The sequence below is a fragment of the Plecotus auritus genome (genome assembly GCF_963455305.1).
Source record: "Plecotus auritus genome assembly, chromosome: 4".
In the NCBI taxonomy this organism is placed as follows: Eukaryota; Metazoa; Chordata; class Mammalia; order Chiroptera; family Vespertilionidae; genus Plecotus; species Plecotus auritus.
The window spans coordinates 164,389,591-164,409,863 of record NC_137775.1 but is presented as its reverse complement, the minus strand read 5'-3'; the positions used below and the strand labels follow the sequence as shown (position 1 = coordinate 164,409,863).

The window sequence follows — 20,273 nt, the reverse complement described above, 5'->3', positions numbered from 1 at the left end:
AATCCCATTTCAGTAAAACAAATACCTAAAATAAAGGAGACTTGCCCAGCTGGTGTGCCTCGGTGGTTGAGAGTCAACCTATGAACCAGGAAGCCATGGTTCAATTCCCAGTCAGGGCACATGCTGGGTTTCAAGCTCAATCCCCAGTGTGGGGCATGCAGAAGGCAGCTGATCAATGATTCTCTCACCATTGATGTTTCTATCTCTCTCTCCCTCTCCCTTCCTCTCTGAAGTCAATAAAAAATATTTTTTTAAAAAAGAAGACTTGTCCTAACTGGTTTGGCTCAGTGGATAGAGCGTCGGCCTGTGGACTGAAGGGTCCCGGGTTCGATTCCGGTCAAGGGCATGTACCTTGGTTGCGGGCACATCCCCAGTGGGGGGTGTGCAGGAGGCAGCTGATCGATGTCTCTCTCTCATCGATGTTTCTAACTCTCTATCCCTCTCCCTTCCTCTCTGTAAAAAATCAATAAAAATATATTAAAAAAAAAAAGAAGACTTAACTATATGAAGGTATATGAAAAAGACTAAAACCGTTAATACAGTTACCAGTTCTCACAAAATGATTTCCTAGAATAAGTGAATTTTTAATCAAAGTCCCAGCAGCGTTTTGTTTTGTTTTTACTTTACTGAATCTGACAAACTGTTTCTAATATTTATGTGGAAATTGAAAGGGCTATAAATAGTTGAGAATATCTTGAAGAGTAATGCTGGAAGACATATACTAAAGCTTATAAAGTTATAGCAATAAGACAGTGTCAACATAACTATACATAAATAAATCAACAGAACAGAATATAAATAAAGGACAAAATGCTTGAACAAATACTTGACAAAGGAGATATCCAATTGGCTAATAATTTTTTCTTTTTGGCCAATAAATATTAATAGCCACTCCAATTAGGGATTCAGGAAATGCAAATTAAAACTACAATAAGGCACCTTAATAGGCAATCAGAATGGCTAAAAATATTTTCAAAAAATTAAACATTACTTCAACAAATGTTGGCAAAATGTAGAGCAAATGAAACACCAATTCTGTATTGGAGGAAGGAGAAACTGACACCTCTTTGGAAAACTGTATCATCTACTGAAACTCAACAGGCACTCTATATCCCATGAATCCTAGATATGCGTCTAAGAGAAATGCATACACAATTGTTGAGCATCATTTGTAATAGGAAAATGCTCAGTTTCTAGGAGGTAATTACACAACTATGTTCACTTTGTAAAAATTAATTAAGTTATACACTTGGGATATGTGACTGAATCTCATTTTGTTCCCTTTAATTCTCCCTAGGTTAGTTAAAAACAAACAAAAGAGAGAGAACTATCATTATATGAATCATAATATCTCATTACTAAAAAAGATATTTGATATCTAACAAAATAAATACAATCACAGAGAAAACATTTTAATAAAAAGATTAAGAGATAAGTAAAATAAAATAGTAAGAACAGGTAAAAGATGTACTTTGATACAGCAAAATTATATAAGGTTTTTTACAACTGTTATCTGATTATAAATTTGATTCTCAAAGTCCAGCAACAAAAGCAAATAGGGCCACAATATACAATCAGTGTCTGTAATATCAAAACAAACTCAAGGTGGGGGTGGGTACAAAAAACCAAAAATCTTCTTTTCTGGCATTAAGTTCTGAAAGAAAGTTTTGCCAGTCTTGATAAGGAGACAATAACCTTTACTCTTAAGGCACAAGGATTTATGCCTAAAAAATAGCCACACCACAGATATTAATAGTTTAAGTGAATTCTTGTAGAGAGAACTGAAATTTTCCTTAAAAATAGGATTATGGGAAAATTTCTGTGATACCTCCCAAAAAGAATAAATGAATGAAGATAAAAATGAGTGTTAAAGGCACCAAAGTGATATCCCTAAAAGGATAGTCATGATAGTACCTTAGAATAACAAATAATTAAATAATTCCTTTCCCACCCCCTAAGAAATCAGCATCTTTTCCCAGAGTTCCTTGTCCCATGTTCACAGCACAGTGTGTATTATAGTGAGGAATATCTGTGACTATCTCTCTAAGCACGGACTGTGGCTTATTGCCCAGTGACCTCCCAGGACTAAATAAACTCACACGTGACTCAAAGCAGATAAAAAAATATCTGCTGAGTCAAATCTGCAATTCAAATAAAATGGCAAAATTTTACTATCATGCCATTAGCCCCTACTTTCTACCTCAATAAAGAAAACTATAGCGATGGGTAAAAAAATGAAAATGGTTTAGAAGAAAAAGAACAACACTAGCCTCTAAGTCTGTAGGCGCCTTAATAAGAGGAACAAAAGAGATAAGCAGAGCTAAAACAAGTTCTACTCCTCTATCACATGGGGCTCAAAAGTCCACCTAAGGCTAAAGATAGACACAGGTTGGAGAGACAAGAATACCTGGAATAGTAAGCAGGTCAGAACCTGTAAACATATTCTTTTATGGAATTATTTTGAGCTTGAAGAAAAAAGAAATATACCTAAATTCACTAACAGGTGAGAGTAATAATTTCTTTAGCTTCTAAGTTGAAAAAAATGGGCTTTAGTGTTTATAAAATTATTATAAACCTAGATGTGTTTGTTGCTTCTATTATTTATGGTTGCAATGATTCTCTATACTGGGTATTAAGAGTTCATGCAAGCCCTGGCCAGGTATGTCAGTTGGTTACAGCCTCACCCCAATATGCCAAGGTTGCAGGATCGGTCCCCAGTCAGGGCACATATAAGAATCAACCAATGAATGCATAAATAAATGGAACAACAAATCATTCTCTTCCTCTCTCTCTCTCTCTCTCTCTCTCTCTCTCTCTCTCTCTCTCTCTCTTTCTCCCTCTATCACCCCGCCCTCCCTCCCCCTTCCTCTCTCTTTAAAATCGATAAATAAAAAAATTGTAAAAGGGTTAATACAAACATGGTAATGAAAATAATATGAACAAGATTTTAAATATAAAATATATAAATTAAACATTTTGGTTTTATTAAAAATGCTTTCAAAAGTGACAACTCCAGTTTGACAACAATTTACTGCTAATTATAAATACATATATAAAAATTATGTGATTAAGGAGTGGACATCTTAACTGTACAGCCTTTAGAGAAGCCCTTCACCACACTTGGAAACATAAATTCAAGTCATTTAACTCAATTAATCAAAGTATGTTAAAAGGATCTATTCAGAAACATTTGGGTAAATAAAAGCTACATTATTGTCAAAAAAATTAGTAGTTCTAAGATGCAAGGCTAAAAGCTATTAAAGGCTATTTACAAGCTTAATGGAATGAATCAAACAATTTTGGGGGCATTTTTACCATCACTGCAGAAAATATTAGAGATAACATGTCCATAAAAAACTAATTTTGTTCCTTTGTACAGCTGATCTAGGACACACACTTGCAAAATGAGTCCTAAAACGGTTGCACATAAATCCAAATTTTGTACACATCTGACCATACAAGAAGACAAGATGGTATGAAGGTAATTAGCTTCTTAATGATCTTTCCTCGCTATGCTATTAATGAGCCATGTGATTTAAGTCTAGTCTCTTAATATCTCTGAGCATCAGTTTTGTATACAAAAGTGGGCTAGATCTAAAGATTGTTACCATCTCTTACGTTCCCAGATTCTATTATATTGTGAACACCAGTTACCTAGTTTTCACATCTTTGAATACGATTAGATAAGGTGTTAAAACTGTTAGAATAAACTTAAGTAAAATTTATACTTGTAAGATTATAGTGTATGTCCATGGCCCATGAAAATTCCAGTCTCTTTAGATCTGATTTATTCCAGTGGTTTCAATATGTTCACAGCTGGCAGAGAATTTATCAATAGACCTCAAGAGAAAATTTGATTTTAAACATTTTGACGCCAGACTAACAACCCTGGGGTATAATGAAGTATCCAACTGATCCTCCAAACCATAAACAGACTGTGAAATAACTCCTAAGATCACTTTGAATCTAGCCAGCAGATCTCTGTCCTGGCTCTGTTCAGAAATCCCTGACTAAGCCAAAACGCAATCATTCACCACATAAAAAGCTCAGAGTCGTTAGTAAGGATACCAAGGATATCAAAACATCTCCAAACTTGAATTGTAATTCTAGAGCAGAGATCAGGCCAAGAAGCCAAATCTAGCCAATAGCCTATGTTTCTAAATAAAGTTTTATTGGAGCACAGCCACATGAATTTGTTACATATTAACTATGGCTGCCTTCCTGCTACAAGGGCAGGGCTGAATAGTTGTAACCAAACCTAAAATATTATTATACATCCCTTTAAAGACAAATTTGCCAAACCAGTGCTAGAGTTCAGTGGAAGACTTTTTTGTTGGTCAACTGATCAAAGTTAAAACAGAAATATGTACATGTGAATACCATATACTTGAATTTACTTGCACATTGTCATTTTAACTAAAACTGTATTTAAATGTACTTCACTCAGTCATTTCTGACTTAAAGCCATTGTCTTTTCATTTGATTTGAGTTTTAACTTCTTAGTCTCATATAAGCCAAATCACAAATAAATTGTATGTAATTTCAAGTTTCAGTTTTTCTAAGATGAAATAGAAATTTAGAGACAAATGAAAAACAATCCGAATGCCAAGTCATGTTTAGTTACTTTATATCCCCCAATTTTTATATGTTGTCTCATCCTCAATAAATTTAAAAAAAATTATTTTTAACAATATGGTTTGTTTATCCAATGCATTCAACTTAACTTTCAAACAATATGTTTTGTTTTTCCATTGCATTCAACTTACTGCTTCATTTCATTAGTTTACTTACTTAACATAAATAACAGTAATAAACACAACTGGCAGAAACAGGTCTAGGAAAATAATGCAATTAACTACCAAAGCAGAATAATAAAAACTGCTTACTAGCCATGAGCTCCCCACTGTATAGAATAGCTATACATTATTAGGTAGTACAGTGCAGTAGGGGTTAAAAGCAACAAGCTCTGCATTCTAACTGACCTAAGTTTAAATCCTGGCTCTGCCACTTATTTTACAAAGCATCAATTCCTCATCTATAAAACAGAGACAATAACAACAACTCTGGAGGAATATTTTATCAATACTAAATATAAAAAGTAAGGAAAATGACTAGTACAGAGCTTGACACATAGCAAAGGCCAAACAGCTTCCAATAGTATTATCATAACCATCATCATGATTCAACTTGTAAAAGCTAAAAAATAAAGCTCTAGTGAGGAAACCTTAATAAAATCTAATTTAGAATGACCGTACAGTCAGTGCTGCCTTAGCTAACAATGCCTAGCTTCCACTGCTGCTCCTATAAATGTCAATATTTTCCATTCCTGCAGGGGTATAAGAAGTGAGCCATTCACAGCAGGAACATCTCTGATGCTCTTCGTTTGTGTACTCTGTGCTCTTAACTGAATATTATCCCTCAGTCCAGCCTTTTAACTGCCTGTTATTTTAAACTCCTAGAGAACAAATAAATTGCAAAAGCTCTTGGCGTAACAAGTAACAGCACCTCACGCAGATAAACATTAAATAATACTTCATGCTTGTCTCATTATCTAGGAGTAAAGAGTCTGACATAGATGACTTCTCTAGGCGACTGGTGAAATTTAGAATATCAAGTAAAAAGACAAAAATTCTAAAAATATCTAAAGGAAAGAGACCCTTTATGATGAAATGAGGAGAATAACATATGATGCTATCCTACAAAATGGGAGGCTAGAAAATAACTGAGCAATGCCTTCTATTTTTTTACAAAAAAATAATTTTTCTTTTAATCATGTGTGTGGACAAAATTAAGATCATTTCAAAATCTAAAAATGTACCTCCCATGTATCCCATATAAAAAAATTCTTAGAGGTAACTAACAAAACAATATACAAAAAAAATGTAATAAAAATGTAAGCAACTATTTACAATGATAAACCAGAAAAAAAGATATCTTAATGTATTATTTTAAATTATAATTAAAACTACTAGGAAAATTTATCAGCTGTAAAATTAATTAATAGGCTGTGGTTTACTCCAGGGAATAGGAAAAGAAAGGAATAGGGTAGAGAGAAAATCCTTTACCTTTTCCTTTTGTTTAAAAGAGTATGTTTTTGCCATGTGATTTACTTAACATTATTTTTTTTAAATAGTGTGGCGTGGGGGAAAGAGGCAGTAAAACAAGTTAAAATAAAAAGGAGTGCAGGCAGTGTCAGAATAGCATGGTATCAATAATTTGGCCCAAGCAGCGAGGGCAGGTACATATTGCTAAAAAGGAATCAAGGGCAACAGGAGAAGAATAGTTCCTAGTACTGCTGTATTTGTACCTAAAAGCTGTGTTCATTATTCAATAATTTAAAGAAGTACCACAACCTATAATTTTCATTCAACTGCCAAGGTTATAATAATGGGGGAAGGGAGGGGGTATTGTAATGATTATGAGAATTAAGTACAGGCATTCCTTCATACCCATGGAGGTTTGGTTCCAGGACTCCTGCAGACAAAAACACCTGTGGATGCTCAAGTCCCTTACGTAAAACTAGAGGCCCAATACACAAAATTCGTGCACTAGGGGAGGAGGGGGGAGTGGGGGAAGGGGAGGCTCTCAGCCCAGCCTGTGCCCTCTCGTAGTCCATGAGCCCTCAGGGGATATTGGACTGACGGCGACCCTTCAGTTAGTCATCCTTAGTGCTGCCATTGTGCTCACCAGCCATGAGCCTGGCTCAGGGCTTCAGGCTGAGAGGTGTTCCCCCTGCGGGAGTGCACTGACCAGCAGGGGGCAGCTCCTATGTTTAGCGTCTGGCCCCTGGTGATCAGTGCGCATCATAGTGACCGGTCGTTCGACATTCAGTCGATTTCCATAGTACCCTCTCACTATATAGGATGGTGTAGTAGTTGCACATAACATATTTGCATATAGGCTATCGCAGGGGTACGTCTACACTTCATTTGGGTGAATTCAGCATAGTACTCAGTGTGTGGCAAATTCAAATTTTGCTTTTTGGAACTTTCTGGGTGATTTTTTCTTTCTAATATTTTCAATCCATGGTTGGTTGAATCCACAGATGCAGAACCCACAGATATGGAGGGCTGACTGTACATCTGTCTATGTTAAAGTACAATATTTAACAAAGAATTTCTGATGGCATGCAAACTTTTCAGTGCATAACCCATAATACACTCAGGTTCACTCAACTAGTTTCTTTCAAATGAAATTAAAAATAATAAAGAAGTTCTGACTTTTAAGAATAACTGTTCTTAAAACTAATTTGGATAAATTTCAAAAAAGAAATTATATACTTCATTCAGATGTACTTGAACATAAACACACTCTGATTCTTATTCCTAACAAATCCCAACTGTATGTCCTTCTATCAATCAACTCAAAAAATGTCATATAATATAAAAATGTTCCCTGTCAGTTATAAAAGTGAAAAAAAAACTGGTGTCACAGTATCTTAATATGCCGAAACAAAAAATATGGTGAAACACAGTACATCTCAAGGAAGATGCAAGGTACTAAATGAGGACCTGTTTTCTTTTATTTTTCTATCAACAGATTACATCATCATTACTTGGTATTTCATGTTTTAAACTATATAGTCATGTCAGCTGAGACTTACTAGGTATACAATCAATGGTTCTTTGTACAGAAGCAAATATGTGAGTTCTGTTTTTCCTCCATTCCGAATCACGTAATCTACTCCTAAGACTACAGGGTCCCTTCCTTCTACCAAAAATTTTATTTCCAATAAAGGATCAATATGACTAGGAAAGAAAGGAGGAATATAGAATCTACCAAGGAAAATTAAGAAGTAGACAAGGTGGTTCACTATACATATGAACTTGCTAACAATATATTTTTTTAAAAATCACACCAAAATTCCAAAATGCTCTAAATCATAGTTTTCTTAAAGGACGTTTCTAAAGGAAATGTGTTTCATCATTCTCTAGTCATCCACAGGAATGAAAATAAATATAAATGTTAACAAAAATGAAAGTGTAAATTCAGTTGGAAATTAATTACTATCCCCATGATTACCAGAGTGTCAAATGATCTTTCACTCTGATTCACTCAGGTCCAAGCAAAGACTAAATCTTTGCTTTGGCTAAATTCCACAACTCCAGGTAAATTAAAGGAATAAAGTATTGATGAATCATGTCTGAAGAGACCAAGAACAGGTTCAATATTGTATTTAGAAGACCAGGAAAAAAAGTGCAAAAGAAAAATGTGTGCAATAAAAAAGGTGTATTTAATTAATAAAGGCAAAAATAAAAAGAAATTGTAATAAAATTACTGCCATTTTCATGGACTCAACTTGTTGACATATCAAATTATTCTACCTGTATACCCCATGTCATATATCTACAAGTGAACAAACTTCTCATGTTCTCCCAACTAGGATGAAAAGGTGAAATAAGAGGCGAAGGGGAAAGGGGACTGGGTTAGGCAGGATGAATGGTAGCCAACAAAGGCAACCGTGCTGGTATGTGGGGGAGACTTCTCAGTGGAGGGGCTGTCATCTCCACCAAACAACTCCAACTAGCACCCCTGTTTATTGAGTCACCCTGACATTGTCACTAACTCACCAAGTTAAAAACACAACTCAACCAGTTTTCCCAGGAAACCCATTACAATAAATTCCTTGGCCATCAATGTATTTTTTGTGCATGTATTTTTTACCTATTTTCAGAGAATATGACAAACTATTCTTATTATTTGGATGACTCACATATGTAAACATAGCACAGTTCTTATATATTGTATTATCTAAAAATAAAACAATTATTAATTTAAATCATCATTACAGATCTTTTCAGTTTCAAAACTTGACCAGGTCAGATAGCTGTCATCACAACTCCTCCACATATCACTATATACATTAATTAAAAAGTACTTAGAAGCTATTTCATGCTAACTCGAAAAAGCCTAAATGAGAATTTCTTTCAAAAACATTTTATATAACTAACTCTGGTCCAGTAAGACATTTACTTTAGCATAGCTAAAATAAAATTTCTATTTAATGGAAAAAATAAAGTGTCAACACCTGTCACCTACTCCCTCAATTTCCTTCCACCAAATTTCCATACTTATTCCTTCTTACTACAATCCCTGCAAAGTCTTAATATATTATATACTCTATTTTATTTTCAACCTCTCATTCTTTCCCATCAATTTTCAATTATTCAGGTTTCTCCCTTTCAATTGCACATCTCTCCTCTCTATAAAATTTCCTCATTCTATACTTATACATCAACCAAATCTGTCCCAACAAGGTCAATTCTGACTTCTTTGTTGCTATAAAGCCAGTCCTCACTTTGCTTGCCATCTCTGCAACAAACTTCATCATGACGCCTAAAATCTCATCTCCACAACCCCCCAGATCTTGTTTAGCTCAACTCCTGCTCCCCCTTCAGGTCCTCCTTCATCTTGACCCCCTAGGAAAGTGAGATCCCAATGCTTCTACTGTGTGTTCAACTTCCTTCTCCCTAAGACCCCATCCCACTTGTGCCTTCTTCAGTTCAAGTCCTTCTTTATAAATTATGTTCTCTAGAGATAATATTGTTTACAGTATGTAATCAATTCCAAAGCAGAGCCCCTGGCATGTAATAAACAATAAATATATAACTGCCTGAATTATGTTCACTTGCTCATAAATAAGCTGTGCTCACTCTAACGAATTTATCACTGCATAATGAACTAAATGTGTGCTACCCTTTTCCAGGACCCAGAAGGCCTTTTAAAATTTTTCAAATGAATAAAATCAAAATATCACAGTACTACCCAATTATGTATTTCCTAATCCAATAAAAGTGTGTTGTTTCAATATGCATGATCCTAAAGAAAAAAAAATACCCTAAATATTTAAAGAGCATCTCTAGGGGGGAAATATCTAGCCCTTACCCTACACTCAGCAGAGACCTATGATGTCAGAGTATATTAAAAAAAAATTTAAATTCAAAGGTGTATTAGTGTTTTGGTCTACCGTAATCTTTTTAAAATACTCGTAATCAACATCTATAACATCAGTGAGCCATGCTCACTGACTATAAGCTAGAATTTCTATATAGGAGAAACTAAGGGGCTGTATTCGACAATACGTATGAATTTAATTTGAAACTGAATTTGCTTAGCAAGAACACTATTTTAGAGTGTTATGTTTATTTGTGATGGTTTTAGTGCAATGATGGGAATTACACCTGGGGATTAGAGCCTCCCAAGGTACTGGCATCAGTAATACAAAACCTTTTTAAGCCAACCAAACATCCATTAATAAAGTTCGAACTAGTAGCAAAGGATGTAGCAGCCATTTTTACATTATACATTTTATAAATAACTAAACAAAAGATGTAACACCTTAAATAGTCATGTAAATATTACAAGCATGACTATGATAAAAAGTAAGTTCCACAAAAATTATCATCAGTATGAGCTGGATCTGAAAAACAAACTACAATAACACTCTCAATATTTATAAGCAGGGCAAAGTTAAGAAGGAAGAATTCCCAAGTGATGCAATGTGGATGTGAAGAGTTAAATGTATTCTTCTCCACTTCTCTATAAAAATGAAATCAACCGCAATCGGTTTGGCTCAGTGGATAGAGTGTCGGCCTGCGGACTGAAAGGTCCCAGGTTCGATTCCGGTCAGGGGCATGTACCTTGGTTGTGGGCACGTCCCCAGTAGGGGGTGTGCAGGAGGCAGCTGATCGATGTTTCTCTCTCATCGATGTTTTTAACTCTCTATCCCTCTCCCTTCCTCTCTGTAAAAAATCAATAAAATATATTTAAAAAAAAAAGAAATCAATGAGATTAGAAAGAATGTGAGTGTCTGTGAGGTGAAACGAAAGGGTATCTGATCTCTCATACCTTAAGATTTATTATTTGTAATTTTATTGTACTACCCATTTATGAACAAGAATGCTAAAAGAACAGAGCACTTGATATTTATTTTTAATGTTTATTAATATTGTTTAGAACACAATTCCTACATTAAAAACAGGCAACAGAGTCAGCTTTAAAATTTCTGTATTACCTTACCTTATACAACTGTAATGTTTAAAAGTGCTGGCAGCTTTCTGACATTCCAGGCACAACTGAATAGCTCCTGGGTAGTCTTCCTCCTTAAGATAACAACAGAAGTCATTAGACTGGAGACATTTTTCTTAAAGCCCCTGAAGAAAAGAAATCTCTGTTCATCCTCTATCCAAAAGTTACAGAACCAGAAAAGTTTAATTTCTTTTATGTAAGGATTAGAAAACCAATAACAAATAATAAAATAGAGAGGCAAGTAGGTACATACCTACTAGTAAAACATTTAAAATGTATGCACAGAAAAAAAATATTCTGTTTCCTCAAATATACAGTCACAGCTCTCTATGACCATGACATGTGGATAAAACCTATATAGGATTACAAGCTGCTTCACGGGGAAGTGCTCTTTAACTATCAACATTCCTCTTTGAGTAATGTTTACATAAAATGTTCCAAAACAATTATGCACTCTACCTGTAAGCAACATTCAACAGTTCTACCACCAAGAAATCAATAAATATTTTAAAAACAAATAAATTTGGAAAAAAGTAAAATATTCATTAATAACCTCAGAATATTTTTATCACCTAAACATTAATTTAATGTCAAAAGAATTTTTCATATGGATGTCTCAAACCCTAGTTTAATCATAATAGTTTAGAAGTAATACAGTGATTACACAGAAAACCCTTAAAAATTTCTTTCCTTAAGGTCATATCTAAGTTCAACAATGCAATTCAAACCACTGGGGATGCTGAGATAAAGTTCCTACCCTAAGGAGCTTCAGTGTTAATAGGGAAGCACACATAGAAGATTAGGCTTTTGTGAACCTTGTAACAGAAGTAGACTGAGAATGCTAAGAAACCATCAAAGAGAAAACACATAGCTCACTCAGAAAACCAATTAACATGAGATGGCAAACATAACTAATATGTGAAATAGATCCTAAATTACCACCATACGTTAGAGGAAAAAGACAATTTTATTATTATTTGAGTGCAAATACAATCAAAACATGCTGACGTTCACATTCCCATGTTGCTACAAACTAAATATTTCTCCAAATAAATTTTTCTAATTGAAGCACATTATGTCAATAGAAAAATGCTCTAGAGAGAGTACCTTTGCATGTCTAAAAGGGCTCTTTATACCATCTACCAATTTGAGAAAAATGCTCATCTGAATTTTTTCACTATAATTTTTCTATTTAATATTATCGAGATGGCCAAATTTCCAAGCCTTATTAACTTACCTCTAGCATTTCACTCAAGCGCACATCTGTTCTTTGCTGGAAAAAAAAAAAAAAATCAAAGGTAAAACCTGTCTCAATCATAAAATTGTTTTAATTTTTAAAAAGTAACCTGTATATACCAATGTTTTTATAGTCCTCAGAGATTTCAGAAGTCCAATCAGCAACTGACGTTTCCTTTGATTTGCAAGAAGGCCTAAACTCGCTTGAGTAAAACCTTCCTTGGCAATATTCAAGTGTCTGCAAGAATGAACAATAAATAATTAAATTTTTCTAGCATAAAAAGAATATTATCCACACAGAACAATAGGTAACTAATAAGGCAGTATCCTTGATTAATCTTAAAACTAGGCATTATGACTACTATCACAAATTTATTTGACAAATTTATTCAACGGCTCAATCTAAGCCAGCATTACTCAAAGTGTGGTGGGTGGGCTAGTGCCAATCCTCAAACTGTCACTGGCCCATCAGAAGAAAAGTACAAAGAAACTGAAAATAAGCATTTAAAAACATTTAGGGAGAAAGATGACATAATAATGTTATGTTTCATGAATAAATAAATAAATAATTGGGAATGTATTTTGTATGTCTTTGGTTTGTTTTTCCCCATTTTCCTAGTACTTTGTTTTTATTGCATTTTACAAAAATAACACCCTGTAACGAGTTAGAAATTTAAAAAGAAAAAAAAACTGGTCCTTCATCATAAATAGTTTGAGAAGCATTAATCTAAGCAATAAAAAAACAGTAATGTTTTTAAGCTATAACTAGATGTACAGACATTTCTCACATACCATTTTAGTATAATTTTTGGATCATAATATTTAATGTTACTAAGTAGTATTCTAGAAATTACAGTAACAATAAAAAAAATCAATTATCAATGATAGTTTCATAGTTTTCCTTGAAATGTTTTCCAGTTTAAAGAAGAAAATATCATCAACTGCAATACCTCCTCCCATTTGTGCAGATAACAGCAGCTAACTGAAGACCTGTCTGTAATGAGGTAACTCTTTCAAGTTCCTATGGAAAGATTAGATACAGGTTATTATTTGAGGCATTTTATTTTTCTTTCCTATTCATATGGTACTCTAACAAAACCTTTAGTGGGTTTCTAAGAAAAGCCTGCTTGGAAAACAAAGTAGCAAAAAAAAATACCTGAACCTGAAAACTGTTGGTATATATTTCAACAAAATTATTTAGAATGACAATCTTCAATTGATTTTCACAACAACATATGACAAAATATTTAGTTAGTATTGCTTATAAGGAAATCTAGACCCAACCTGCTTAATATAGGCATAAATAAAGACTAATATAATCACTTAAATGTTTCTACCCAACAGAATTTCACAAGATAATCAAGAATATGACAAATATGATTTCTGTTTGCTAAGATGCTTTGACAATGAATGCTTTCTTCTGAACAATAGTAGATATTTTAATGGATTATGAAGTCTCTGAATTTTCTACTGAAAAGACAGATTCTGCTGCACAATTCCAATTATATCATGTTTTAAAACCAAATTGTTATATTGCCATTGAGCGTTCATTATTAATAATCTACATGTTACAAAGAATATAAAAGCAATTTTCACTGGCTATTCTACAGTTTGGAAAACCAAAGATATTACTTTAGAATCCTATCTAATAAAAGAGTAATATGTAAATGGACTGTACCTCCACTACACCCACAAACCATGCCCACCAGCCAATCAAAAGCAAGTATGCAAATTAACCCAACCAAGATGGCTGCAGCCACGGAGCGAGCTGGAGGCTTAGTTTTTCCTGGTAATAGAGGAAGCCAAGCTTTCTGCACACCCTAGCCAGCCTAGGCCTCCACTCAAGGCTACAAAGTTTCAATTATAGAAGATAAATAAATCCCAACAAAAATGGCTGCAGCCACGGAGCAAGCAGGAGGCTTGGCTCCACTCAAGGCTACAAAGTTTCAATTACAGAAGATAAATAAATCTCAGATACCAGGGCCTCCGCTTGGGTTGCTGGGGGGCGTGGCTAGCCTGCAAACCACCACAGGCCCCTCACCCAGGCCACCCCATGCCCCAAGGGAACCCCCACCCTGATCCGGGACACCCTTCAGGGCAAACCAGCTGGCCCCCACCCGTGCACCAGGCCTCTATCCTATCTAATAAAAGAGTAATATGCAGATTGACCATCACTCCAACTCACAAGATGGCTGCCCCCATGTGGTCAAAGATGGCTGCCCCCATGTGGACACAAGATGGCTGCAACAAGATGGCCAGCAGGGGAGAGCAGTTGGGAGGGACCAAGCCTGCAAGGGAGGGCAGTTGTGGGAGATCAGGCCAGCAGGGGAGGGCAGTTGGGGGCGACCAGGCCAGCAGGGGAGAGTAGTTGGGAGGGACCAGTCCTGCAAGGGAAGGCAGTTGGGGGCGATCAAGCCTGTAGGGGAGGGCAGTTAGGGGTGACCAGGCCATCAGAGGAGGGAAGTTGGGGGTGACTGGGCCTGCAGGGAAGGGCAGGTGGGGGGGACCCAGGCCTGCAGGGGAGAGCAGTTGGGGAGGACCAGGCCTGCAGGGGAGGGCAGTTGGGGGTGACCAGGCCTGCAGGGGAGGGCAGTTAGGGGTGACCAGGCCTGCAGGGGAGGGCAGTTAGGGGGAAACAGGCTGGCAGGGGAGCAGTTAGGCATCAATCAGGCTGGCAGGGGAGTGGTTAGGGGATGATCAGGCTGGCAGGCAGAAGTGGTTAGGGGCAATCAGCAAGGCAGGCAGGTGAGCAGTTGGGAGCCAGCAGTCCAGGACTGTGAGAGGGATGTCCCACTGCCTGTTTAGGCCTGATCCTACCGGGATCGGGCCTAAACGGGCAGTCGGACATCCCTCAAGGGGTCCCAGATTGAAGAGGGTGCAGGCTGGGCTGAGGGATACCCCTCCCCCATGCACGAATTTCATGCACCATGCCTCTAGTCAGTTATAAAAACTCTTTCATTTCTTCAGTTTGGCAAATACCCCCAAATGAGAATACACACACACACACACACACACACACACACACACACACACAGTGAGTATGTTGCTACAAAACTATAGATAAAAGGATAAATTAAAATACTTCAACAGTTTCAGGACTAAATCACTCATTTTTTAAATTTCACTACTGAAAATAACAAATATTATTTTACCTTTACATAAGCAGGCTGCTTCTCAAGGATTAAATCTGCTACTTTTTTAGATACCTATAAGAACATACCATCAAACAAAGGAAGTAAGAAAAAAAAACCTCATGCTTCCTATTACATTTTATATTTTTTAAATTTCCAAGAATATTCTACAGGTCTTCCCTACAAACTTTACAGTATGCTATGACCACACATATCTCTCTGGGATATGAAATTAGTAAAAGAGGTACAGCACAGAGCACAGTACTCAACAAATGTTCATTATAACTGTTGGGTATCATTATCTGATTTGACTAACATACACAAAAGTTTAATCATCTTTAAGAGTTCAGGATTTGCATTAAAAGATGAACTTGTTAAGATAAATAAGTGTTTAATCAACTGAACTTATGGAGACAATATCTGGGAAACAGGAATGTCCTTGCACCCTGCAGATCCGTTTGTACCACATAAGAAGACAAACGGGCTGAAACCGGTTTGGCTCAGTGGATAGAGCGTCGGCCTGCGGACTGAAAGGTCCCAGGTTCGATTCTGGTCAAGGGCATATACCTTGGTTGCAGGCACATCCCCAGTGGGAGGTGTGCAGGAGGCAGCTGATCGATGTTTCTCTCTCATCGATGTTTCTAACTCTCTATCCCTCTCCCTTTCTCTCTGTAAAAAAATCAATAAAATATATTAAAAAAAAAAAAAAAGAAGAAGACAAACGGTATTTTGGTCCCTTCCTTCTGAAGAATTAAGAACATGTGTTTTTTTGGAATGCTATGGAGATATTTCAGGTTTTCTGAGCCAATTCCATGAATAATGTTAAGGCATGCAAGTTAATTATAATGATTTTAAACATGAGGCTCTTATTTCACAATTTCAGGGGCCTCTGTCAGATTACACTGTGTGATACCAAGTCTAGGACAAAGCAGGGCACACTGAAGTTATTTAGTGAATGTTTTGCTCAGGAAACACAATGGGTTCCCCTCCCCCAGGCCAACTGAGAATGAAACATTACTCACACACACACTTATAAATGGCATTAATCTTTTCATGCTTTCTTAATCTGCTTTGAATTTGTACATGTATGTAGAGATGTGTATAGATATGAATTTGTATAGATGTATCCAGATAAAAACCCACCTAATTTTACCAACTTGGGTTTATTTAAAAAACAAACAAAAACAAAAACAGACAATGTAGCCCTGGCTGGGGTGGCTCAGTCAGTTGAGCGGCGTTCCATGCACCAAGAGGTCACCATTTTGATTCCCGGTCAGGGTATGTGCCTGGGTTGTGGGCTCAATCCCCAGTAGTGGGTGTGCAAGAGGCAGCCAATCAATATTTCACTGGCACATCAATGTCTCTCTCTATCTCCATCTGCCTTCCTCTCTGTCTAAAATCAATGAAAACATATTTTTTTAAAAAAATAGGCAATGTAGTTTTTGTTATTTTGCTGTGTGCTAGGCAGTGTACTAAGTGATTTCCCTACATTATCTCAATTAGCACTCATGTCAATCTATAGAAATGGGTTACATGTTTCCTCATTTTCCAGATGAGTAATCCTAAACATAGTAGTAACTGCATAGAGACTGAATTTTATAAAAGTAGTTCAGCCTAACATGAGGAAATATAGAATTATAGAATTTTATGGCATTAAAGAAAATGCTGGTCTAATCCATCACTTCACAGATAAAACAAAAGAGATTTATTTACCAAAGTTAAGTGACTACAATTCAGATTTTCTGAATCCTACGCCTGTATTCTCTTTGGACCTATTTTAACAATAAATGGGAACCTTTATTCTGAGATTAAAAACAAACAAACAAAAACTCCTTACAAAATTGTGGGTAGTTTTGCATGACAAGGAGCTTAAAGGTACTTAGTAAGCTGAAAAAGAGTTCAAAATTCTTTCATCACATTTAGGATTCCAGAGGAAAATCTTCCAGTTCTGAATATGCATTAAATTTTAATATAAATGTATCAGTTAAGAAAAAGTCATGTTAAGTATGATTTGTTTAGTATGTTACTGTATTAGTTAAACCATAACACCTGAAAACATTACACCTTTATTCTGTGTTTCATTTACGGTTCTGTCACAAAGAAATGTGTTTTTTACTCACTGCAGCTTGTTGTTGTTTCAATTTGTCTCTGTACTCCTCTAATTCTTGCAAATTGAGAACAGGAGGGAGCTTCTAAAAAACAAATCCATTAGAGAAACGTAAAATAAATTGTTTAGTTTGGTGTCATTTACCTGTATACCTCTGACTTATGAACTGTGCATATAAAAAACAGTGTCACATCTCAATCATGTTCATTCCTCCTGCCTTCCCTGCGTCCCCTAGTAGACTCCAGACACAAAAGCCTACACATCTTTGTTACCCTACCCTCTGTACTCCTTGCCTAGCCCACCATTTCCACTGCAGCTGCCTCCCACTTCCAGGAAATCCCACTACCATTCGGAACCCTGACTCCTATGCTAGGAGACACTGCTTTCATGATCTGTGACAGAATTCCCTACTCTACCAGCACAGGTATATTCCTACTTCTCTGTGACAGAATTCAAAGCATATTCCCCCCTGAAGTGCCATGAGTAGTAACTAAGCACCTCAGTGTGACAGTGACAGCTGTTGGAGTACATGCTAGATTATACACTGGCTTTCAAAGGATAGCATAGGAAACTATCAAAAGTGTGTGCCACTGTGTAGGTGCGAAACTCCAACTTAGACTCCAAGTCTCAGTCAACTGATGAATGAGGCCTCAAATGAGATGGGGAATGCCTTTATAGGTACTGCATATAAAGTATGTATATGCACATTGTGTTTGGTTTTGTCTAAAAACAAATTTTACTATTCTGGCTTTTTTTTTAAGTTCTTATAAATTTAAAATGCCAATATTGTAACATTATGGCATAGGGATACTTATCATGACTACACAATTATATAGATATCCATGATTAAAAATCCTAGAGCTTTTCTAAACATATTTAACATAAAATAGAGGCAGCATATTAACATACTGTATGTTAACAGTTAAAAAACAAAAGTACAGAAATGTTTCCTGGACCAATATTCTACTCCTGCACTTAATTTTACGTTTTTAAAAATAGTTTCACCTTTAAACAATGCAGACAGTTCACTGAATCACCATATGGTCATTACAGACCAATCCTGGTATCAAAAAACATAACATCCCGGCCCTACCCGGTTTGGCTCAGTGGGTAGAGTGTTGGCCTGCGGACTTAAAGGTCCCAGGTTCGATTCCGGTCAAGGGCATGTACCTTGGTTGCGGGTACATCCCCAGTAGGGGGTGTGCAGGAGGCAGCTGATGGATGTTTCTAACTCTCTATCCCTCTCCCTTCCTCTCTGTAAAAAATCAATAAAATATATTAAATATATATATATATATAACATCCCTAAAAAGCATTCAAATCTCACAAATGCAATCATTGGGAAAAAGGGGGGGGGGCGGCTTTAGACAAGTTTTAATGAATTTTTTTTTACCTCCAGCTCATATTTTACAATATCAAATGAGTCTGTAGAAAAATATATTTGTTCAATACTATTGATTAGTTCTTGTTCAGCTTGAGGATCACTAGGCTGTTCTCGAAGTTCTCGGAATTCCTCCTTTAAGAAAAAAAATCACAATTACAGTACTTGTAGCTGTTATAGTTCTATCTACACGGAAATAAATAATCATCTTTCTTAATAATCACAAATCCAGGGAATCATTCTGACAAAGAAGACAAACTGATAGAAAACAGGAAAGTTCATGAAAATAGCCAAACACTAAAAACTATTCATCTATTGAAGAAAAAACAGCCAGTTTGATAATTCAGATTTGATTTTCAATTCCTTGTGTGCCAACTAGTAGTTTAGAGAACTTAGATGTTTAATGAAAGGAAAAAACAACCATCTAGTATCTGTCATACATACATACCACATGTAGACACGTTTTCATCATTTTACAACATTCTAAAACCTGCCTCACACAGATAAACAGGGAACAACATCTCAGTGACATTTGAGTCACAATCGGCACTGGGGACCCCTGAGAAGCTGACATCCTTCCCTCTGCTAAAAAATCTCACTGCTCAGCTAAGAAACACTGGCTCCAGAAAAGCTTCACCAGTTTAGCTCTGCAAGTCCATGAGACTTCCTTCCAAGTCTACTAATACTGCAATTAATGATATGATTGTGAAATGAGTGCTCGACATCTGATAAAATGCTCCTTCCTAATAATACACAATGGAACTTCTATGACTTCATGTAACTAAAAAGAGCTTGATAGACAAATCCTACCCCTAATGTCAGCATCCTCACCTATGCAATTTCATTGCTTACTTGAATAAACCTTCAGTTAACTAGGAAATTTCAGTCATCCGGATACCCTCCCTTAACCACACTAATTAATCAAGACGTTATTATATAGAAAAATTTAGTTACTTGATTATACATTTAAGTACACAAAACGAAACTAGTATTTTAAATCATTTTATAGTCATTAAAATAATACTTTAAAATTCTTAATGAATTCTCACTAATTAAATACACAAAAATTATATGGTCAGTTAGAGGACATTATTTGCCAAAGAGAAGTACTCTATCTAGATTATTTTATTGCAGGGCACAGTTTTCAATAAAAAGAAAGCCTCATATTTTTAAAAAAGCCTTATATCATATATCTGTTAGGCTTTAATTGATATTTTACACTTGTAAACCTATTAAACATAAAATTATCTCCTCTTGATAAATCTAAGCTAAAATATTAGAGCAATAAATCTGAAGATCAAGAGAATATTTAATTGTTTGTTTAAAATTCCAGTAAATTTAAAAGAGAAGGCAAAGTAAGTGCATGAAAAAGAAAATGCCTCTTTAGTAC

At 35.8% G+C, this 20,273-nt stretch overlaps 1 protein-coding gene across 1 annotated transcript in view; it reads right to left on the bottom strand.

Moving 5' to 3' along the window:
• Positions 1-20,273, bottom strand: part of VPS50 (VPS50 subunit of EARP/GARPII complex) — a 123,621-nt gene that overhangs the window by 79,729 nt on the left and 23,619 nt on the right. The window contains exons 3-9 of the mRNA XM_080667117.1: positions 18,896-19,018; positions 17,516-17,587; positions 15,417-15,470; positions 13,215-13,285; positions 12,385-12,502; positions 12,266-12,301; positions 11,020-11,102 (exon numbers count right to left, since the gene is read on the bottom strand). Coding sequence (XP_080523243.1) covers positions 11,020-11,102; positions 12,266-12,301; positions 12,385-12,502; positions 13,215-13,285; positions 15,417-15,470; positions 17,516-17,587; positions 18,896-19,018 — 557 coding nt within the window. The remainder of the gene's footprint in view (positions 1-11,019; positions 11,103-12,265; positions 12,302-12,384; positions 12,503-13,214; positions 13,286-15,416; positions 15,471-17,515; positions 17,588-18,895; positions 19,019-20,273) is intronic.